Below are 25,707 nucleotides of genomic sequence, written 5' to 3'. Positions count from 1 at the left end.
AACACAAAACAATATATATTTCAAAGGAATTAGTACGTAGTGGATCTTTGATCTTAGTTGGTGAGCTACAGATCAGATTAGTTTTCTAAAATTTCAAACTAATGACCCACAAATTTCTTAAACTCAAAGAAGCCTCGTGTAATTGCGTTAGTATTACATTTATGCGGACGTGACGTCATCTAAAGTTGAATAAAGATGACGTTTTGAGCTCCTTCGTTGCACCATTACTTGTTATATTCCAGCGGTATCAAATGTTCAGAGCTTCCTGATGTTCTGTCACTACGCAGTGTCTCTCAAAGAGGCTGAGCACGTGCCACGAGCATCTGAGAAAGTTTCAATAGCAGATCCAGCGAAGCGTGTGTTGCAGCTTGCTTACTGGACCGTTAGATGGAATACTGCACCACAGGGAGATTATAAACGTGGACTGGAAGTGCATGTTGCGACTTAGAATTTTGAAATATTACTGTTAAAACGAGCACACGTCTTGACGTTATTTGACATGTTGTGACTACTCTTTCAAACACATAGGTCGGACTGGAGTCATAGTCATGTCCTGCACCACAAAAAATCTTTCAATTTATTCCTTATTTTGCGGTTCCATTTCTCTCGTGGCTCTTGTAGCGGGATTAGCTACGGACTACTGGACTTTCACCACTGAACCTTTGGCAGTCGAAGAGCCAAGCAACTCCACTTCCGTCGTTCGGTACCCGGTTCCTGTGCCGCCATCCATCGTACTAAGAGTCGGCTTTTGGCGATGTTGCACCGTCGAAGAACATTCTAAGAAGAACCGTTCTACCGTCTTGGGTATGTACAATGCATTTTATGACAAAAACATTACTTGCTGCTTAGATAGCAAGTAAGACTGTTACCTTCAGAAACAGCATTCACGGGATTGTTGGATAATCTCATATTGTATTAAGTTTTAGGACAATCAGATCTTTAAACTATGACAAGTAATATTACATGATCGTATACTGCAGATTGTATTAACATTCGAGTGTTTATAAGCAAGAAGTGATAATTTTATATGGTAACGTTCACGCAGATACTTTTAACGAATACAATGAGAGTTATTTCCTAATAAACACACTAAACAGTTACTTTGATACCGGAAAATATAATATTTGATAAATGTATTACTTCTGCTCATTATTAAATATCATCAATAATTTTTAAGTTAGCACACTTCTTATTTTAATCTGTAGTAAATGCAACTGCCAAACGTGGCATAACTCGCACAAATAGGTTAATACCACACTAACAAGCAATTTTTTTATGCACTGGCTGAATTATTCACAGGAGGCGATAAATGTCTACAAACAGCACATAGTCCACTTGTTTTGAAATAATATATCAAAATGTATTATTACACATTAATATATATATACTAAATAATATATTAACACATATATAAATGTTTGTTATCACAGTTGTATTCACAACTTTAAATAATTGTTTGTTTGTTTTTTCATCAAAATCCACACAAGCTGGTTTGGTTACTGTATAACATGCTTTGACAATTATTTAAAGTTCTAGACATAAGTGTGGTAACTAACACTTATAATAGTGATTTTAAAATGAAATTTCACAAATTGTATTGTAATAACAGGGCTGAAAGAATAATTCTTCTTGTCTGAAGTAGCCTATGTGAACTTTAATAAGGAAGAACTACAGAGAATTATTTAAAGCTTTGTATAAAACTAATAACAACAGTGTAATGATTGATTTGTTTCAATATATCATTTTAAAACAAGTGAACTATGCTGATGTTTTCTTATTATTAAAATTTATTGCCAACAAGTCCCAGACACCTACTGCAAAGAATCCGGACCATAAATAAAACCTGACATGGCCAAAAATACATATAAAATCAGTATTTCATTAAATACTTTAAAATAATATAAAGTATATGTTTACAGTTAAATAATCTTTATTTCTTTAACTGAATATTAAAGCAGCTTTTGTTGTGATGTGAGCTACGTACTTTGGAGAATAACCCTTAATATAAATACAACAAACATGCTGCATTTCAATCACCTGGGAGAAGAACAGAGGAGTAAGTGAGTACATATTGAAAACTATTAACTATAGTTTTAAACACGACATTGATTTTCCTTTATACTTAGTTAACTGAATTAATTCATAAGTAACATTAATTCTATCCAACTGAATGACATGTTGTACTGTGCGGTACAGATTCTGGAATATGTGCTCTTTACAAATACAGCATTACGTTATTGATGACGAACTCACTGTTATTTAATATTCTAATATTTTGTCATGCCACCACTTCATATATATTTGGCATAATAACAGTCACAATGAAAATATTTTATATTGAAACCGAAACAATCACATTGGTTTCACAAATTAAAATTCGTTGTAATGGCATTAATTATTTATCTGTTTGGGTGGATATTTCACGTGATCTGAATTAATTGTTTAATCTATGTCTAAATAAATACGCATATATCTTTACCTAACACAGTTACCCTGATTCGAAAACGGACGATATCAGAATAGAATTTCTGTCACATTAATGTTTGGAGTTTGAAAAAGGGTTTAGGCAATTAAAGTTAATATGTTAACAATAGGAAAGTTGTTTTATTATGTTAACATCTAGAGGCTCCAGAAGGAGTTTAAATTGACTAAAGTCTAAACGGTTAAGGTGATGTCAGAATATGATCCCTATTGCATTAACATCTGGATTGTAGAGGTTTTTGAAAGCGTTTATTCAATTAAAGTTAATATGTTAACAATAGGAAAGTTGTTTTATTATGTTAACATCTAGAGGCTCCAGAAGGAGTTTAAATTGACTAAAGTCTAAACGGTTAAGGTGATGTCAGAATATGATCCCTATTGCATTAACATCTGGATTGTAGAGGTTTTTGAAAGCGTTTATTCAATTAAAGTTAACAGGGTGATACCAGGATACTGTTTCTATTACTTTATCGTTTATAGATTTCAGAATTATTTCCTGTGCCATAAACGTCCCAGCATATCTGTAAAACGTTTCATAATTTAAGGTTTTCATGTTCGATATTAAATAATTGTCAAAACGTAAAATAACATCAGTATTATACAAAATCAGTTTGTTCAAAGTAGAATTCAGATGTGAAACAAGGTGAATCTACAAGTTGCTTTACTGTATGTGTACTTGTACCTTTAATCTGAACAACGTCTTATATAACACATGAGCTAAATGGATATGTCGAAGATCTCGAGGTTCAGACGTAGCTATTCCTAATTTAAACTTGATGATGAAAAAGAGCGGTTCTCTTTATCTACGTTTCGTTCAGTTTCACGCCAAACACCTAGGGACCAGCTGGTTTCTTTTCTTAAAATATCTATAATGGTGCCATGTATACACTATTAAAACATCTTCACTCAAAACGCATCATTTTCTTTCGGCTGGGATTAGGAACTGGAAAAATGTACACTAAATTATTTATATAGAACTTTTTTTAAAATTATATGTGTAATGTCATGAAATCAATATAATGTGAGATACATGATTCCACCTACTATTCTAATATGAATTATGATAATAAGTTTTAACTTTAAAATGAAACCTGAAAATCTCTTTGGATTTTCTTGTGTTGCCAAAGATAATAACAGTCAATGTGAATCTCAAATTTCCGTCACACCAAACATACTTGCCCTTTCAGCCGTGGGGCATTATAATGTGATGATCAATCCTAATATTCGTTGGTAAAAGAAAAACCCACGAGTTGGTGGTGGGTGATGATGACTATCTGCCTTCACTCTACTCTTACATTACTAAATTAAGGATGGCTATCGTCGATAGCCCTCATGTAACCTTGCGCAAAATTCAAAGCAAACCAACCAATGTGAATATTAAACACTAAATAATTAATTATTTAGTGTAATGTCAAAACTATTTTTTCTATTTTAATATATTTAAAAAAAGATTTAAATATAAAGAGTGCTCAAAGAAGGAAATTAAACATTTATTTTAATCTCCGCTGTATTTTAATACTTTATGAAACAGTGCTAACGGAGTGGACATTGTCCTATTATTTTAATAAATGATATAAAAATAGTTAGTTTCTGTCAGTGCCATGTTGTGAATGGTTTCCAATTAATTTATTAACTGGTCTGATTCCACTATTCTAAAAATTGTAAATTGACTGGCTGTTTAGTAAGTAAGGGAATTTCTCATTGGAGGAGGTTATGTTGGTGTAGATAATTTTTAGTTAGAATTCCTTTTCAGCAAACATTTATCTACTGAATTTTGATTTGGCGAATTTCTCGCAACAGTGCTTGTCCTCGATATCATGGAGCGAAAGTTTACTGGTCTACTTGAATTGTTGAATTGGTTTCATTAAAGGTATTATAGACCGAACCAGTATTAGAGCTCATAAATTCATGCACGAAGCTTTGGAGTATCCACAAGTAACTTTATTCCTGGAATCTTTAACGAAAATAGTTATGTTATATAGTTTCTTATAATTCAAACAGAGGACTTTCCTACATTTCTGTATGGAACTCGCAGCCATACTGGTGATTTTCAAGACATCAGCAACGAGTAGCAATGATACATTGACAAACAAAGTACAACGAACAAAACTTTGTATTTTGTACCTCCCACCCCTAAATGGCAGACACATTTCTTTGTTCAAGGGAGCATGAGAGGCTGACTATTTACTGAATCTGCCAGAGTATTGGATAGAGTTGGTTAAGTTATCAGCATAGCATCTCATAGCTCATGAATATCTGGTTAATGATCATAAGGGGTTTGTGCAGCAGAATAACTGGTTTGACATTTCTGTACGATGATTAGGTCACAAGCCGTAGCAGAACTGAACCTTCTCTGGTTGTGAACAAGCGGCCATTGTTCAATAATGTGAGAAGATTGCAGTCTTCCACGAAATCAGAAATAGCTTGATGTATGTAACAACTAAATGGAAGGATGAGAAGGCGGTTGATTGGGTACGATTAACAGATGACCATTCCAGTTTTTGATGAACAGTTACTTAGTAAGCAGCAGCTCTTGTGTTGTGGCCATTGAAGATATTACCAGTAGTCTTAAAAAAGCATTTCATCATGATGAGCAGGCATGCAAGTCATTCGCAAACTCACGTATTTTGATCTTGACTAAGTTTCATGCACCCTTTAAAACAAATGCAAAGTATTGAAGCTGAAGACCTTTTCAAGCTCAGTGAAGAAAACAACTGCTCTGTCAAAAGGCAAGAAAATTCAACTAAGCATTTATAAACAATTATTTAAAAGACTTCTAGTTACAACTTTTAATCTTGATTTATGGAAATTTCTGTCTTATTCACTTGGACCTGTATCTCTTCAATTCCTTTCTTCAAACAGAACGTTGACAAAAAGTGGCAAATTGGTCTAGTGATAATCTAGTGCTATGTTCCATCGAATTTTCTTTCATGCCATTCTATAGCGACGAATGAGCCAAAGCAAATGAGTGGCCACCACTTATGACTTCAGAAATGTAGTAACTAATAACAACTTTGAATCTAACTCTAGTACTGACAGATAACTCATGAATTCAAGTTACGAGAGAAAAAGGGCTAGCAATTGCTGCAGAAAAAAAAATTCTTGCACATCGCATTTCGGTGCGAAAACCATTTTTTCGCCTTTATATTTGTTGTCCATATCATTTAAAAGAAATAACGGCTAATCAACAGCACTCATAAACGTACATGGTTACTTTTTGATGAACCGAATAGAAGATTGTCTTTTAAGACTAAACACTCAGTTAAAACCGTGAGTACGTTCAGGAGATATTTCATCTCGAATCTTGAATCTTCAATTTTAGAGGTCTGATGTTTATTCACATTTAACGATATATCTTCTATGGTTTTGTAAAATTATATGAGTTAACATTTTATGCATTTTGAAATTCTGAAGCTGTGATTCATATTTCGCTCGCTTTAATATTACCTTAAAATTTTAAGTAGATTTTATTTTTTATAAGCTGCTGTAAACCCCACCTGTTGAATTGACACTGTACTATATTAAGGGTGATTGGATGTCTGGATGTTGGAAGAAAATTTGCTAGTTGTATCTTGTCACCTTCGGGCTTTTTCATCTTAGAAAGTGAGAGTAAAAGCCGGACTATACTTAGCCTGTATACAATAAAGCCTACAAAATTCATATTTGTAAGAAATTTAAGTCTTTAAAATGAGTTAAAGTCATGGAAGTTTAAAAATTAGTTCAATACACCTTTGAGTAAAACGGGCTCTTTATAGCATCTGAAAAAAAAATAGGAATGTCATTCCGTACTTTTAAAACTCCAAGAATAGTCTATGAAAGTGGAATTAACATGAACACGTTGGACAAAATGTTTGTAAAACGAAACTCTATGGGAGCTATCCCATAATGAGCAGAAGGAACAACACAAGGACAATTTTAAAAGACTAAGTAAAGTTTACTATGGTGATGACTGATGCGCAAATGATAATATGGAAACCAAAGCTTATACTTAAGTGCAAGTAGACTTATTCAGATAAATAATATATTGTAAAATTAACTTAGCATTTCAACACGAAATAACAATAGAATTATAATATCCTTTCAATCAATAAATAACTAGGTAACATTTAACCTCGAAAGAGGTTATCTTTACGTTTATTGAGTCATGAAAAGACTATACTAGAGCTTGTTCGACTATATGAATATTCAACCATGGAGATGATTTGTTAATTCATAAGGAACACAATATTTGTTCTGTTACATTAAAAAATTATGAGAACACCACGATTTAAGTAATCAGCATACTAATGTAATAATGACGTAATCTACAAACACCATCAGCAAAGATCTGCAAATAATAAATGTGAAACACTTATGACAAACACCGATACAAGGGGAAACTGTATAATGGTAGAACGAAAATGGCATACAAAATAATTAACAAAACATGCACAAAAAACTCGAAACAAAAAGATACTAAAGGCTGTATGTTTAATTGAAGTTGTTAAAGTCCAGGTATTAATTTTAAATGAGTAAGTTTTTGTTTTAACTCGCAGTTCATAGTTTGGTCATGCCAAGACTTAAATTTTGAAACTATCAACACAGAATGGTGAATTCTTGTTTTTGCTGTGTACAAAGATCGGAGAAAACAAGTTCTTAAAATGTTCATATAATTTCAAAATTCCTAAATGATTGAAGGCACGTATTTTATATTAACACACCTGTTTGTCATTGACGATATAAGCGATTTCACAGACCCTACAAATGACCCAAGAAGATGTGAAATGAGACTTAATGAACCGTGTGTTAAAACTTAGTAATTTTTAGAAAAATTGTTTCAAGAAATCTGTTGAATCATGAAAGACCATATTTATGTTTAATTTATTATGATTTTATAGTCATGCTAGAGGTCATCCTATCGCCAAACAACTTTGCTAACTCTGTTTCATTTCTATAAAAAAGTAACGCTAATACATACTATCGTCTGTCAAAAAACTAGTTTAAGAGTGAACCCTGATACGAAAGAATGGGTTTATGATAGACAACATGGGTAGAAAACAAGATTTTCAAAAAAAAAAAACAGCTTAGAACAGTACTTCGAGATTGTGTTCCGTAGTATCCTACAAGATCAATAAGACATTTCCTTTGATTTTTATCACGTTAACTGTGTGCTTACTGCAGTACAATGGTATTACTCCATGTTCTATTAACCTAAACGTTGTCCATCCCGAAACGTCAGTCCAAACTGCAATAGCCTAAAAAAACAACAACTGGTGAAACTGTCTGTGCTGGAGCAGAATAACGCGAAGATGTATTATAATAATTTCAGGAAGGTTTGTTGTCAAATTTCAACGACAAAAAGAAAGTTTTATATCTGAACGAGCTGAGGTTCGTTCCTCTTTCTTGTAGAACAACAGCTGACGAGGACAAGTGAATGTCTTTCATATCGAAATGGTCGGATGATATACATCGATTTTTTGTTGATGTGTTATCAAGAAAGATCGCTTGGTTTTACTGAAAAGTAAATGCAGTGAATGTTGATTATCTTATTTGGGTTTGGACGCATTCTACACTTTGGTGTAAGTTTATTGAAATACCTAAAAATAGCATGGAATATTCAACCTAGGTTGGTATTCTTAACATGTGGGCTTTCATTTATTTATTAATGGATATTTCCCGCGCATATTTAATTCTGAGAAAGTGTGAACTTTTATTCATTAATACACATTATATTTATTTCCAAGTTTGAAAATAATAAAAATTTCCCTTCGAGCAATAATCCTTTAATTGTTAATGGGATCTCTAACTTAGAAGCTACTCCTTAATTAATTCATAATAATTTATACACGTATTACATTCACTATGTATATAATACAATCACTAACTGACTCAGAGGTTTATTTCTATTAAAAGTGTGTTGTGTATGTTGACCCCGCAATCTAAAAAAAAGTGAATAAAAAAAGTTTTACTTGCGACTGACACTCAAATAAATTAATCACGGCTAATGTGCTTTACTTTACCAGTAAATTTGTAGATATTGACTCTGCATAATTGTAATAACAACACACCCGAACTCGATAAGTGAGTTGATTATTAAGTAAATACGAAAAACATTATTAATAGCTATAATAGAACATGAAATGTAACAGTCTTCAATTTCAGCAATGAGAGCGTTAAAAGTGAGACAGTTAATGTCATTATTATTTAGTGGTGTAGGCAGCAGCTGCTACTAACTCTTTGTCCTCTCTTTTGAAGACAGTCCTATATTATGGATTACTATGTATGAACCTGGGAGTCTTTGACCTGACTATTTAGTCTATGTCATATATAAAATGTATCTTTAGTTGAAAATACCAAATACAGGTTAGATGTCAATGTCCTCACTATTTACACTTATAATTTAATACGTTGATATTCTTACTAATCACACCTCCAATTTAAGATGTCTCACTAATTATACTTCCAACTTAAGATGCATTGCCACCATTTTACGTCAACAAAAGTCAGAATGTCTAAGTGTGTTTTGAGAATCTATTCAATTCTATAAAACTTCTTAAATCTATTTGTTTTAAAAGACAGCATGATATCCAGATATGTTTCTAAATATCTAGAAAAGAAATATCTTGTTGGTGCTATATATGTAGAGTGGAGGAACTGATATATAATCATGAAATATTATTTCAAACATATTTTAGTATTCAAGAATAATTTATAATGATACACATTTGTATCGTATTTCAGAAAACGGGTTTCTATTTTCTTCTATTCTTATGCTTTCTTCCATTCACCAAAATTTTGTGTATAATAATAAGATTTTAAAATTAAAATTCACTACTGTGTGACAAGTAGGCAGTAATCATGTCTTACTTTACACTTTCGTTTTAAGGACGACTATGGACAGGTCATCAAGAAAAATAATACAGGTTTAAGGTTTAGGAGCATTCATTAAAAGGCGTTTGGACACGTTAGTAAATTAATTATGTTTAGAAGATGTTAACAGGAAAGCTCGGACTAACGGTGTGTGGTGATTAAGCTACTTATCTCCCAATCTATAAGTCCCAGGTTCGAATCGTGTTATTAAATGTGTTCGTCCTTTCGACTGTTGTATATTTTAATGGAACACTTAATCACTCTATTCGATTAAAGTAATCAAAATGGGATTAAGGACACTATTGACTAAGTCACTTCTTTTTATTGTATCATTTCTAAATTGGAGACGTCTAGCACAGGTAGCGCTCGAGTAGCGAAATTCAACAAACAAACGTAAATGCCCCAAAATTTTTAATACCATCCTTGCAGACTGAAAAATAAACTAATTAGTAGAAAGAATATCTTAAAGTTTTTTTTTCCTTTTGTGTTAAAAATAATCGTGGATAACATAACTGTTTACAAGATTAATTAGAATGAAATGACTTTGGTGCAACTTTTTCATGTTTATTTCGTAATTATTAAGAAGCATATTGGTAATTGCATAGTTTTAATAGTTTTGATAAGATGTATTAATCCAGTTTAAGCCACAACATACTGTATGACAGCTCATGCCGCTAAAAATTGGGTTTTGATATCTGCCGTGGAAGAACACAAATAGCTCATTGTGTAGCTTTTTATTTGACAATAAATAAATATGAGAGACTTTTTAGTACATGTTATCAAACTTTATTTTCAAGCATGCAAGCAGTGAAATGTTTAAAATTACGTGTTGTATATAACGTGTATATTTAGACATGTTAACGTGTACATAGGGGATAAAAATATTAATAAAAATAAAGGCATGCATTGAGTAAAATTCTAGCAAACGATGATCCGAGGTGGCGTTATAAAGTGACGGTTAATCCCACTATTCACGGGTAAAGAATTAGAGGTGAATAATAGTGACTGGCTGCATTCCCTCGAGTCCTTTACTGCTAAATTACAGACGACTAACGCATATACCCATCATGTAGCTTTGCGTGTGCTTCCTAAACAAATCGATCCAAACACACTATTGTATATTGGAAAATTACAGCAATAATTTCGGTGGGTATAACACGAGAATTTAAGGCTTGATCCCCGTGACGGACTTAGAGCAGAGTGTCAACTGCAGGAGTTTTTGCTAAAAGACAAACAAAGTAATTTTATTACTTTCAACTATAAACAGGACGAATGCAATGATGGTCTATCATTCGGAACTTACCACTATTATCAGACAGGTATTATTATCAGTATTGTCAGACCAGTATCATTTAGAGTAAATTAAGTAAGATATCATTGCGTGAAATTTTGCAATAAGCGTTTAGTTTATCATCAACTTCATTCAATATTTTAATTACGAACTTTATAAACAAGAATTATAATTATAAAGTATTTTTGTCAATCACTTAGTTAATAGGTGGCAGTAATAACAAATGGAAATTTGAACAATCCTGCGATTTTATAAGTAAGGTGATAAAATACTGTACGCAGAACCAACGACATCAGAAGTTTTAATGAACTTGTAATAGTATTCAATAATAAATAGATTAATCTTTCCAACTAAGTGCTATTTTCTATGTACTTGCAAACTTCCAAGTTGCCATGCCAACTTTGGGAAAGGAAAACATACGTTACTTGTTCGGATATGACAATGAATGTCCTCTTCCTAAAGCTGTCTTAGGCTAAATATTTGATGTGGTCTAAGCTTTCAGAGTAATATAACAAGAAGCAAGAGACACGAACACAAGATATACATAATCTGAACCTGCGACACGTATCCAGGAGACGTCATAAAGATAACTTAACCCTGACGAGCACGTGATAATGACTGCCTGCTTCGGCATGAAAGAACATGTTACGACCGTATTATATGGACTTTCAAAAAGTAATTGTATGCGCTAAGGAACGTGTTATGCGCTTTTTTAATTTAAAATAAAATCGAAGCTAAGAAACACTTATCTCCAGAAGACTCTTGTCGTCCTCATTTCAGACATGCCTCCAGCTACCTGTTACACAGTTCCATACTTCCAGGAAGATCCAGTGGATATCTTCAGCGTGTTTCCACTAACAGGAGCAGTTATTGGTTGGTGTCTTTTATTGTCCCTCCGTTTCTTATTCATAATTTTATGCTCTTTTATCTCTGTGTAGTTTTAACATTTACTTCATCATCTTGCCTAAATCACTTTTTCTTATACTTACCTTTTTGTTATTTTATCAAGCACCAGAAACACTCTACTAAAAAAAATATTTATTTTAATATTTAATAGGTTTGGCTTAGACTATCAGTGTTTAGCGTTCTGTTTACTGAATATTTTGTTTCATTACTCCCTCTTTACACTGCTAAATCTCCAGTCTTCATGGTATGTGTTTTATAAGTAATTTGACTTATTTGGCACATTTTAAATCACATTGGTTATTAGAATATCAGGATGTTTCCTATTCGTTAACTTTCACACCACTAGGTGAAACCTTGATGGATTTTATATGACTTCTAAAGGTAAAATTTAACTAAAATTTGCTTTTTCTTTCCTTTGACTTCTTTATTGGCCTTAATAAAATGTAATGTCAAAGGCTATAAAGTAGAAGGCAAAAACTGATTTCTAATATACGTGTTAGTTAATGCCTTTTCCTGAGCTAGAATTATATCATATTTTTTTTGCAGCTTTTGTTTTTCCTTCATTTTAAAAACATTTATATCATTTCTACAAAATCCATTATATGCTTATCCATGATTAACTTAAAGAAACAAAATGCAAAATTACACCTGAATATAACTCCAAAAATCAGACTCCTTGTACGTTAGCTAATCCCACTAAAGGAATGTACAGCCCTGTACAGTTTACCGCCCTGTAAAGTCGGTGTCTCCATTTCGTGTTCATATTCAATAATTTGCTGATTTTCTATTCTGGTAATTTCCTCAGTTTTATTTAAGGCGTCCGCATAATTTTGCAACAACTTCACGTCCTGATGTAGAGTTGAAGGTTTACTAGAAGTATAAGTTATTAAAATATTGAAAACGAAACAAACAATGAAACAATTGACATGTAACTCTATTGTGTTCATTAACGTAATTTTAAACGTGTGAACTCGCTATCAGAAATCTGGAATTTGGTCATTAGGAACTGGGCCCGGCATAGCCAGGTGGTGAAGGCACTCAACTCGTAACTGGAGGATCGCGGGTGCGAATCCCCATTACCCCAAAACATGCTCTCTCTTTAAGCCGTGGGGGCGTTATAATGTTACAGTCATTCCCATTATTCGTTGATAAAAGAGTAGCCCAAAAGTTGGCGGTGGGTGATGATGACTAACCGCCTTCCCTCTAGTCTTACACTGCTAAATTAGGGACGGTTAACGCAGATAGCCCTCGCGTAGTTTTGCGCTAAATTAAATAAAACAAAGAAACAAATCATTAGCAATTTATTGATTTATTGTTCACGAATTAAATATAACCATCAGAACAATAACTGAATGTATTATTAGTGATTAAAGGGAAAGAAACAAACTTGACGAGTCACCTACCTAGCTTTACAGATGACAGCACAAACCCATACAGATCTCGTGGACGTTTGTCAAGATCACCACAACTGTAAGTAACACTAACGGCTTCAATACTCTTCATAGATGAGTCAATATTTTGTTTCCACCAACGTTTGAGCGATTCCTGTCTTAATGCCAGAGGTTGAACAATATGCTCAGTGCAACAGTGTATAAATACGGGAGTTGTGATGGTGATAAAGCTATTGCTTGGCTATATATGAAAATATTATGGTTTAATCGCTTCATAATTTAGAAGAGAAATACATTCTTTTCAAATACATACTTTTAAAAATGTCGATATATGCTATCTATATTTGTTAATTCTATATAAATAGGATGTGCCAAATTATGAACTACGCTAAATTCTGTCCTCATAAAGACACTGATAGTCAGAACACATTCCGTTGTATCTGTGCTAACATGAGTTCAATACGTTAGATACTTTTTTAATTATTTTTAATGATGTTTTGTGTTTTGGATGTATGTAAAGATATAGGTGCTTGAAATCTTAGTTCTATAGTTAAACATTCTACCGGTTGATCTCATTGAGTTGAATAATACATTATGTATAGAGTATTTCCTATTCAGCTTAGGAATAGCTTATTAACATTTATAGAATGGAAAGGCTTGCATTATGTTACATCATGAAGCTTGCTAATGATTCTTTAAGCACGGAAACAGAAACAATAATCAGAAACATCTTTTATTATTTAGAAAGAACAAAGATGTGTGTGCCCTTCCTGGCTGGCAGCTTGTTAGTCGTTTTCTTTGCTACAACATGTGCGTGGCCTGGTCACAGGCATCGTGACGTCAGAACCTTGATTGCTTCTGTACTTTACATCATTTCTGGTAAGTAAACTAAGGCAATATTTTTAAAGCATCATTCTTGTTTTAATAAATTTCCCTACTTCATGTTTAACATGTTACTAAAATGTACTCTGTATATATATATAATATGAGATATCTGAAGAGTCGTAAGTTGTTAATGTTTTTTTTGCCTGATTCATTAAGAATTTATTGTGTGTGAGTGTGTTAAATTGTGTTTACGATTTATGTAAATGAAAGTTTAATATAACTAGCAAAACATTGTTTATAATATGACTGCTATTAACATCCCTTCTATACTTCGCTATGCTAAAGCAATAGACTTTTCTTGAGTAAAAATGTTCCATAATTATCTTAGATTTTGCAATGCTAAAACTGAAATCATTTTTTGGGTCACTTGTGCAATGAATGCTGTCAATCCTTCTATGACCGGCAATGTAATTATTACTGGCAAATTTCTAATGTTTAACTATAATTTAATAATACTTGCTTCTATGTTTAGTTAAACTATTAAAAATCCTTTCATGTTTACGTGACCTACGATGACCTCCACCTATATTTTGGACGTGCAATAACTAATGGCATCTTTTTTTTTCGATTATTAGCTGTTCAATGTTTACACACACATTTTCAAATGTTTAGGTGTGCAGCAATTAAAGACAATAGTCCCATGGTTATTTACTCAACAGTTCCCCAAAACTTTTCACATTTAACTACAATAACACTCCTCCAACATTTTAGTTGTTTGACTATATTATATATATTGCTACACACCTGTAATGCTTAGCTCTGTCACAACTACTCAAGAACTTAAAAACATAGTACGTTTAGTTGTGGAAAACTGACTACAAACTTGTGTTTATCTGTGTGACAATTACTGAAGAACTTACTAGTGTGTTTATACGTGGCAAACATACTACAGACTTGTTGTATTTTACTGTTTGTGAGGCCCTGTGACTTTAACATTTTCAATTCTTTTAGTCTTAAATAATTAAAATAATAACAAACAACCTTGTACACATGGTACCAATCACTACTAATGCAGTGAGCTACCACCCGAGGTCGTCGATTAAACTAAACCTTTGTGTCAATTAAATGCTTTATGCTGAAATAAATCCAACTAGTATTTCATCACTTGTGAAGAGAGTAAGTATGTACAATATACAGCCTGGTGGAATATGCTTTTGTTTATCTCTGGTTGACTGTATAATAATTAAAGATGCACATTATATAGTCTAGTGAAATATGTTTTTTTTTTTATCTCTGGCTGACTGTAAGATAACACTATGTAACAAAATTTTTACTTTTTCTTGTTCTTTGGCAGAAAGTGTTATGCTTATGCCTAAAGTAAATGGAAAAGACCTATTTTTCTCTTCAAACTTTGCTTTTGTGACCTGGGTAATGAAATTTTCAAATTTACCTATTTTCCAGAATATTCCAGGTAGATTCAGTGTTGGGTAGCTGATAGAGAATTTTCTCGAACTTACAATAATTTTCAAGAACTTTCTAAAATGCTGTAGAATTTTCAAGAATTTTCTATAATGTTGTAGAACTTACGAGAATTTTCAAGAACCTTTTAGAATTTTCTAGAACTTTCCATAGCTATATATATATACAGAGGCTAATCACTTCAGTTTAGTTCTAGCTGCCTAAATGAACACATAGACCTATCTGATTTTATCAGAGATGGCATCAAGAAGCTGCAAGCATTCTCCAGACGCATTCTGCTATGTATGTGGCCAATTTATCAAGACAAGAGCGAAAAAGTACTCTGTGACAGCATCTGCTAAAATGTGTGAAGCCTACAAGGCTTATTTCGGCATGCCTGTCGGAAATTAAGACAAACCTGGGCACCTCATTTTATCTGCGAGAACTGCAAAAAAACTCTAGAAGGTAAGACGAACAATTTTTGCTTACTTGAATAGTAAGATTTTATATTATACAAATTTTAGACTTCTTAAAATTTAAATATATTTTAATTTATTTTTTTTCAAATTTCCAATAGTATAGAAAAAGTATCACATGCAAAATATTTTACATGAACCTCTTACACTTTAGTTGTGGATGAAATAAAGTTATTCTTCATAAAAATAATTTTATTTTGCTCTTTTGCAGGATGGTAAAGAGGGGGAAAAGAGAGCCATGAAGTTCACTATCCCAAGAATTTGGCGTGAACCCATTGACCACTCAAGCAATTGCTACTTCTGCGTGGTGGACCCTTCCAAACGTCGGGCTGGCAAGAATGCGTCTGCTGTCATGTATCCGGACCTCCCATCATCCATCGCCCCAGTGCCCTGAGCTCCTTGTACCCACTCCGCCAGAGAGAAAGCAACCATCTTTAAAAGAGAGCAGCAAATCAGAAGAGGAGGTAGACGTTGAATATCCAGGTCACAATTTCAGAGGTGCAGCTGGTGAGAGAAACCCATACTACCCCAACTAAAGAGACCTCAATGACTTGATCAGAGATCTTGGTTTAACGAAGTCGAATGCCGAGCTTTTGACATCTAGTCTCAAAGAGTGGGATTTGTTAGGTGAAAGTGTGCAAGTCGCAAGTCAGAGGAAGCGTCACCGACATTTTTCAAGCTTCTTCACTCGTTAAGATGGGTTCTGCTTCTGCCACAATGTATTTGGTCTGTGCGAGGCAATTGGAATTGCCTGTAATCCGAACGAGTGGCGCGTCTTAATTGACAGCTCATCCAGAAGCCTCAAAGCTGTGCTGCTCCATAACGGGAGTAAGTATCCGTCTCTTCTCCCTGGCTCATTCGGTGCACCTCAAAGAAGACGAGCAAGATATACTGGACTTTGAACACCACTACCAAGGAGCGTATAACGAAAACATGATGAGAGACTATATTTGGGGGCTGATTTGTGAAAGTGACTTACATTGCAGTCGCAAATATCGAAAAACTACTCACTTCTAAACATTTTGGTTCATTTTTTGTGTAACTTTAGTATAAATTCATGTAAATCTTGATTCATATGTTATTTTGTTCAGACCTTATGAAAATGAAACTGTGCAAATTTGCCCGCTTTTACATAGAAAAGAGGTTAATTTTCAAACTGCATTATCCATGTCACAAAATCAAAGTTTGAAGGTAATAACAGTCATTTTCTGTACTTTTACAACATAAAAAATTAAGAAGTAACACATACTATCCAGGAACAAAATTTGGGTTCCATAGTGTAATTATAGATGTACAATATATAGTCTAGAGAAATATGCGTTTTTTTTTATCTTTAGTTGATTGTAAGATAACTAAAGATGTATAACATATTGTTTAGTGAAATACGAATTTTCTCGGTTTGGGTCTATTGTGAAATATTAACACGTCAAATACTCCTTTTGTTAATTGAGTTATCTGAACATGTACAATCTAGTGTGGTACATTTCTTGATGGTGTTTCTCTTTCGAAAAAAAAGTTCGAAATAATATAACGGCTGCATTAAACTTATTAACTCTCAGTTTAATAGTACGTTAAATGACCACTTTATTAGACATGAGGATTGATACACAGATGAGTTACCTACTGCTGCTATAGCATTCTGGTCTAAACGTGACATAAGGACTTAAGGATAACTTGTATGATAGTAGCTCACCCAGTCAAAGAAACGAACTGAAGTGGCTGACAACTGTCGAAAGAAGAATATGACGACAAATGCGATGTTCAGGTTCTTTTTTTGATGTTGCTCAGTTGAATTAAGACCTAGTGACGTTAACAGCTAATAAAGATAAACTAAATTACTATCATGCTTTCATGAAACGTTTCCGGACAACACGGATGCTATGAGTTGTTTGCTAAATGTCAAGTTCATTAGTCTTTTATCTTATATATACTGTCAGTACCGAGAAAAAATATATGATTCATCAGACTGCCTTGCATATTTCCAGTCATTTACTGTCAACAATTGCAGTTTGGATTTTATCCAGTTTCTGAAAAAAAATTATAGGTCAGCTCCTGTCAATAGAATATTCTACAACATTGCAACGCTTCTACAAACTTACAATGTTGAAATACAAAAGTAGAGTCAGATAACTAGTCCATCCTCTAAAACTTGGCAATGCTGTAATGGTATAAGTAGAATTAAATAGCTGGTGCATCATCTAAAACTTGGAAATGTTGTAATGGTATAAGTAGAATTAAATAGCTGGTGCATCCTATAAAACTCGGCAATGTTGTAATGGTATAAGTAGAATCAAATAGCTGGTGCATCCTCTAAAAACGGACAATGTTGGAAGGACGTGAGTTGAGTCAAATTACTAGTGCAAGTTTCTTGACAGGATTATCATGTATACTGTAAGTACAGAAAAGGGATATAGTGTATGATACATCATATCATCTTGAATATTTCCCGTCTCTTATTGCAAACAATTAGTGCTATATGGAGTTCTTAATCATGTTTTCTTACCTGCGTATGCAATGAGCAGTGATCGAGCTGGTTATTGACACATGACATTTACTGTCATGTCTATTGCATAGTGTCATTTCTTCCTGAACATTGCTGCTGTAATCACTCACTTGTGATACTGTAAGTATCATACTTTTTTCCTAGTGAAATAGGTATTTCCTTCTCTTAACCTTGCTAGATAATTATAGGTGGACTTTAGTAAATGGCATTCATACTAGATGGATACTGAATATCATATATCTCTTTTCATCATATATGTCTCATAAATGAGAATTGCGGCAAATAAAGGAAGAAAGCACCCTGATGACGAAGCAAACTGGTCATATATTTTTCAAACTAAACAGCATTTTCACATTAATAGCGTTGAAGCAGCCATCTGATATTATGTAGTTTAATCTCTTTTGCACATGCAAATATTTGGAGTGTTTATTTACTTTTTTCTTACGATGAATTATCTTATTATTCCTTATCATTTGTTAATTATATTTTTTGGAAATGTTTATTTGTTTTGAATTTCGCACAAAGCTAACTCAAGGGCTATCTGCGCTAGCCGTCCATAATTTAGCAGTGTAAGACTAAAGGGAAGGCAGATAGTCATCACTACCCACCGCCAAGTTTTGGGCTACTCTTTTTACCAACGAATAGTGGGATTGATCGTCATATTATAACGCCCCCACGACTGAAAGGGCAAGCATGTTTGGTGCGACGGGGATTTAAACCAGCGACCCTCAGATTACGAGTCGAACGCCTTTACACACCTAGCCATGCCCAGCCTTTATGGAAATAAAAAATGTATCGTGTTTAGTATCTTTCCACAGTTTCAAAAGTTATTTTGTAGATAAGATAGGATACAAATAGCGAAACAAAACTTTAACAAGACTTTATAAAAAATATATCTAACCGGCTACTAACCTAACTGATGTTTCATTTGTTTAATATCACACACTAAAGCCTTAAATTTCCATAGATTAGAGACAAATTTTAAGCTTCACAAAGATGTTTCAGTAATTTTACCAGAAATTACCAACGACATTTTCAAATTCTAATTGTCTGTTTTTAGTATTATACACAAAAGGTGCACCATATATCAAACCCCGATTTTTAAGTGTTATATGTCCTAAGGTTTACAATTTATCCACCGCAAGAGACATTTTGAAATCTCTTTCATTATTCGATTTATATAAGACATTTATTATTGCAAACTTAGGGATGTCAAGGTAGCGGTGTGAAAAAATATTCAAAATAAGTTAACGTGTGTATGTTTTCTTATTGCAAAGCCACATTGGGTTTGTTGAGGGGAATCGATCCCATAGTTTTAGTGTTGTAAATCCGTAGATTTACCTCTGTACCAGCGGGGGACAGTAAATTAATAAATATGGCTAATGCTACTATTTATTTCACTTGCATATTATAATAAAATAAATTATGGTGACGTGGAGTATTTGGACGTTGGGTGCTAAAACCAAATTAAATAACACTGGTTTGTATTTTCAGGACTCTCGTTAGGAGGTGGAATGGTGTTATACATGTCTCTAATAAGTGAGGAATACGGAAACAAAGGAGGAAAGTATCCGGATGACGAATCGGCAGCTTTGGTGACATATGTGTTCGGCTGGTCATTTTATTTAGCAGCCTGTTCATTCGTAGCAGCAGAAGGCGCTGCAGTATTATGTATTTCAGTTTATATTCGAAGATTTCCAAACTTGATTATTGCAGAATTTCACCTCCAAATGAACGAAGAGAGACCATCTGATAACAGAAATGACATTCAGCAGTTTGAGTATAGTGAGGGGAAGCCAACGATTGCTGAAGGTGCTACACGAGAGCCCTCTGGCGCATATTCTGTAGCTGTATAATGCCAGTGTGTTAAATCCATAAAAATACCTAAATGTTTTGTGTAAATATATAAAAGCAATACTTATGTTTAGCTTTTATCGTTTTGATAAATTAAACATTTAGCTTATTTCGCAAAGAATTAACGACCTTCTTTGGCACGTTGAATGTTTGTAATCTGAAAATGAGCAATATACACTTTGCGTGTCAGTAAATTACAAACGACTGTTTGGAGTTCTTATAACACACTCAGCTACTTTTTGACACAAAACTTACAATGTAGTTCAGCATATTGCATTGTTCATATTCTGACTATATTTGTCTACTAAGAACAGATCTCCAAGAATGGTGAATGATGTATATAAACCAATCACAAGTGAAAATCCACAAAACTGTTTCTTTCTTGAGATGTTGCTCTTATAAACCAGCATACTCTGTTACATTTGTCTTAATGTCTGTGGTTTGAAATAAAACAAGTGAAAAATGGCTCGGAAAATGCAGACATAAATCAAATATAATGGCGCAACTGTTACAGTTCGCATGAAATACAAATAACCTTACATCAATCAAGGTAGTTGTGAGAGTGAATATCGATCCAATTGATACTTCGAAGTAAATCAAGCTTGATTATTACATTAATTTAGCAAACAATGTAAATCTGATTCTGAAATGATTTTAGCAATTATTAAATATGATCCATGTGATATTATCGTTGTAGCTATAATAATAGGACGATTTAACTACTATTTAGGATTTGATTATCTTCCAGTCAGTGCTACTTTTACCAGTATAATGATGTTACGAACGAGTACCAAATGTGATCCATATAGTGACTTCCCGAAAAATTAGTTTCATATAAGATTATTTGCTATTCTACACACATAAATATATATATATTAGTTCAAGTGTGACAATGGATAACCTGCCTGGTTGTGCATTTACAGGTTCAAGTCTGCTTATGCTACTATTAATAGAAATGGCTCTTCGCACTTTGAAACCATGTATGGGTGACAAGGGTAACAGTCAAATTCCATTAATTGATTAGAGTCGCCCAAGAGCCGAAAGAGGGCGCTGCTGAGTAGTTGGTTACGCTCTAACCTATCAAGTCAAAATTAGGAACGACAACCTTAAACATGAGTATTTTTGTGTGAATATTTAAAACAAAACTCTATAAAGTAGTTCACTTATTTTTTTTTTAGATTTTTTCTCACCATATCTAGAAAATCTCGAACCATATATCAAAATATTTATCATCTTTTTGTATTTATGAGAAAATGACTAGTACATGATTATGATTTGTACTGGTTTTGTACTATACAGAGTCTGAACAAATCATTAATTCCATTGTATTCTAATCCAGAATATTCGTACCTAATTTTATGCGACACGAGAAGTAAATTAACACTCCTACGAAAAGACGTTTCTAGTCCTGATTTCTCCAAGCCCGTTCCCCTGGCTGTGGTTTCGCTAGATAGTAGATAGGGACAGTGGGAATCTCGTTAATCCATTCATTAATGGATTTAAATGGCAATTTCATTTAAATACAAAATTATTAGCCTAATATTAATAACCTTTCAAGTTTCTCTGGGGCCTATTAGGCCCCACTTTTCGTAGGAGTGTTAACTATATGGTATACCTATCTAAAGTAACCGACTACAAGTCAAACATCACGAATTTTTCTATTCAAAGCACCAGCAGAAGAAACACTAAAATTCCTGGTGAGGTCTAATACTGCAAACAAAACTCTTGGCGAACTCAATTTGACTACTTCGTCCGCGTAGGCAGGGAGAGGGTAGTCGCACTCGTTAAATTGCACCTCCTTATGTATAAATAATATTGAAAATGTGTAAATATTACCATCCAGATACCCGTTTTCGACAAAAATTGCAAAAAACAAAATATTTCTGATCCATTAATATGACGTCTTCACTTATTTCCCTTTCCTTCCAAAAGTCGCAGTCTTTTTATTGATTTGTTTTTACTACGCCCCCGCACTTAGTAGACGAATAGGTAGAGCACTCAGTTCTACACGATGTTTACAGAAAATTATTACTTTTATAAAGTTTCAACAGGAGAATTAGTGCAAGAGTTCAATATAATGTTTTCAACAGGAAATTAACACATTATGTAATTACTCCATGAACAAAAGTTTAAATCTGTTCTACGTATATATATAATGTTTCAGGCATAAGATTAGCGTTTATGTTTATAACACAATATTTATGTTCTATATAAAAACCTATATATATATTTTTGTTAACGAAATACATTCCTCTCTCTTATTCCTAGTTAACAAGATGGCCTAGCGCGTAATACATTCCTCTCTCTTATTCCTAGAGTGTGTGTTTTCCTATAGCAAAGTCACATTAGGCCATTTGCTGAGTCTGCCGAAGGGAATCGAATCCGCTGATTTTAAGGTTGTAAATCTGTAGTCTTGCAGCTCTGCTAGGAAGAAACTCCCAGAGTTTGTAGATAATTAAATAACAATTATAATGAATATTCCTATTATTCACTAAAAGTATTTAAAATGAAATATATATCTCAAAGATCAGACCACATATGTAAATCTTGAAAAATATTTCAATTTGCTCATGGCACAAAATGATATTTATCTATTATCTATTTATCTATTTCACAGCTTTACGCTTTTGTTATATTTTTATAATATTTTCCTTCTTTTTTCTCATTTTCCACCAATTTCTTTTCAAAAACCAGAAATTGTTCTACTTGATTTGTTATTCGTACAAAGAATACAATCAGTACAATCAGTCATAACCTGTGGAAATTCGAAGGGACTTACACGAATGAGAATCTGTGAAACTATAAATAGCCGCTCTGATTGGTGAGTGAGAACTTATGTAACTGTCAAGAGACCTGTTGATTGGTCAGTTAGAAATTATACAATAGATCTATTCAGAGGCATGCTGAATGGTAAGGATGTAGAAGGAACACTGAAGAGGGTTATTGTTTAAGTGTGGTCTGTGTAATTGTGCAGAAATATATTGATGACGGATGAGAATATTCGAAATTCTAAAATCGCATATTCATGGGAAAGACAAAGTTAGTATGAAAAGATGCGGTTTTTAAATTCAAATATGAGTGCTACCAGAAACGTGATATCAACCTGCTCTCTAGTGTCATAAAAAAAGGAAGTTATAAAGCTGCTGTTATTGCAACAGCGACATAAGTTAGCAACTTAAGAACTAAGATACTTTTTTCAGTGAGAGTAAATTCGTGAAGAGTTAATTGTATAATAACATACGCCAAGTATAGCTATGTTTAAGAGTTTTTTTACAATGTAGAACATTAAGATATACAATTTCATTTATATTAGAAACATTCGATTGATCTTCGTATCATAATAGAAAGATATCTTTTGTCCTCATATTTACATGTAATTTGTCACTAAAGATTTATCTTGGTGAAAAAGTACCAGGAACTTTAAATTGTGATTGTTGTATACTGTAGTTTCATTAACTACCACATGTGTCGCCCCAGTCAGTAGTTTACTAATCCCTGTTGCTCGTGTAAGGTGTGAGTGTTTGAGTAATGGCGCTTTTGTACTGCCTATATTCTGGGTTGTGAAAATCAAAGCACTCGCTGAAAGGTTTGAAATTTCCAATACGAATGTGCTAATGATTTATCAATCCTGCACAGATCTCTTCTCTTCCCACCTGTTCTTCTCTCCCAGTGAAACGTAAGCTTTGTGTTGTATCATCGTACATACTCATAACGCAGTGTGACGTTTCCACCCCTTACCTTCAAGCTTGTCTGGAAACAACTGTCTCCCTGATCTTTCAGGTCTGGAACGACGTTGTACGTGTAGCAGTGGAGAAACCAGGAACGATTTCTGACTTGTCGCTTTTCTTAACAAATGGAACTGTAAACTAACGAGAATAGCATTTTTTCACTTATTTTAAAAGTATGTTCGATGAATTGTACCAGTAACAAAGTGTGAACATCCTCTGTATAAAACGTAAACAGATATGTGTTCGTAGGTGTTTATAATTCGGTGACATATATGTGATATATTTTGTACTAGGTGAGCTTTTCTCTAACTCATACGCCTTCTTATTACGGATTTACTGCTGGTTCTCTTTCAAGTTGGGGTGTCTCATGATTAGTTATGTCAGGTTCTTTTTACAGTTTACACGCCTGGTTACGTGGTGCTTGTTCAGTAGTAATCATTCTAGTTGATATTGTTGTCGTCCGTATGCGCCATGATTATACGTGATTGTTTTTCGCTGTAGTTATGCATTCTTACACGATTTGTGCTTCATTGCGTACGACTGGTTTTACTCTTCAAAAAAGTGCTCTCTTCACTTCATAGTATCTGATTACGTGTTGAATTGAAATCTTACCTTACTGTTATTTCTCTGGTCTGTAAACTGTTGATCAACCTATGATATTGTATTAGATACTGTATAGTTTATATAATCTGATTATGTGTTGAATTGAAATCTTACATTACTGTTATTTCTCTGGTCTGTAAACTCTTGCTAGTTGCAGTACACCACCTACAATGTTGTATTGGGATTTTCCATCTATGGTTACAAATATAAATCTTTATAAAATATGTGACATCAGTGTGGATATTAACTGAGTTGTGTGATTAGAAACACATCACATCAAGAAAGGTAAATTTAGGTAATTAACAGAAGCAATGTCTAACCTGTCCACTCGTGTTCTGCAGGTACTTACACCACTAACAGCTGCTCTATCTCTTGTAGTTCAGAGTATTGCCCTCTGCTCTAACACTTGGTTTCATAGCGAAGAGTTGATGAAAAATCCGCAGTACAACGGATCAGGAGATAGTGAGTTTCTCTCAAAGTTTACCGTCGCGGGTTTATGGAGAATTTGTTACACAGATCGTAAGTTTATATAATTTTATTTTTTTATCTTAAATTTTTGATATGATAAAAATGATATAATTCTAGGTTATTGTAAGTGTAAGTTTGTATGTCATTATAAACCATCTGACAATTTACATTAAAGTTCACTGACAGATTATATATTTTCAAAGAAATATTGACCATAATCTTATGCTTTCATGTTATCAGAGCCTTAAGAAGCGGTAAGGCTAGTCAGTTCATGGCCTGGTCACATTTTTATGGCATGTATAAGTACACCTCATGTATTAAAACTTGCTTCTTTCAATTCAGTGTTACGTTGTGTGCATGCAGTATTTGTGGTTAAAATGACTCAGTATTCAATCTCATAGCATTAAATTTTGAAAACTTTTCTGGAGGACATGCCCATAAACTCCTGGAAATAGCAATGTGGAAATGGCTTGTCAACTCTAAAATTGTTTTCTACAGCAATGATTATGCTGGTGGTCAAGTTATTAAACGTAACACTGATCATAACTTCTATGTTTTTATCTTGCTTAGATAAAATAATTGAATGTAAAGCAAGATAAAAACACAGAAATTATGATCAGTGTTACGTTTAATAAGTGACCATCAGCATAATCATTGCCGTAGAAAACAATTTTTGAGTTTATATATATATATATATATATCAAACTGACAGTAAATGTAAAGTAATAACAAGCAACTTGCTTAATTCGTTAATAATGTGTAACCGATAATAAGTCGTATTATTATTTCGTAATTTTATATAATGAGCAGCAATAATACTATCCGCTGAATATATCTATTAAGAAAACTTTGTTTTCTGGTCATTTATATAAAT

At 33.3% G+C, this 25,707-nt stretch overlaps 2 protein-coding genes across 2 annotated transcripts in view; both read left to right on the top strand.

Annotated features, from left to right (window-relative positions):
* The first annotated feature begins 260 nt into the window (after positions 1-260).
* Positions 261-22,301, top strand: LOC143225907 (voltage-dependent calcium channel gamma-7 subunit-like). The gene is made up of 4 exons (XM_076456104.1): positions 261-804; positions 11,402-11,494; positions 13,663-13,797; positions 19,675-22,301. The coding sequence occupies exons 1-4, from the start codon at positions 549-551 to the stop codon at positions 20,034-20,036; spliced, it is 846 nt and encodes a 281-aa protein (XP_076312219.1). The 5' UTR covers positions 261-548; the 3' UTR covers positions 20,037-22,301.
* Positions 22,302-22,384: 83 nt separating this feature from the next.
* The window catches only part of LOC143225906 (voltage-dependent calcium channel gamma-7 subunit-like), a 28,737-nt gene continuing 25,414 nt past the window's right edge, over positions 22,385-25,707 (top strand). The window contains exon 1 of the mRNA XM_076456103.1: positions 22,385-24,884. Coding sequence (XP_076312218.1) covers positions 24,677-24,884 — 208 coding nt within the window. The 5' untranslated portion in view covers positions 22,385-24,676. The remainder of the gene's footprint in view (positions 24,885-25,707) is intronic.

The sequence above is a fragment of the Tachypleus tridentatus genome, chromosome 9 (genome assembly GCF_004210375.1).
Source record: "Tachypleus tridentatus isolate NWPU-2018 chromosome 9, ASM421037v1, whole genome shotgun sequence".
Taxonomy (NCBI): domain Eukaryota; kingdom Metazoa; phylum Arthropoda; class Merostomata; order Xiphosura; family Limulidae; genus Tachypleus; species Tachypleus tridentatus.
This window is presented reverse-complemented; position numbering and strand designations above follow the sequence as displayed.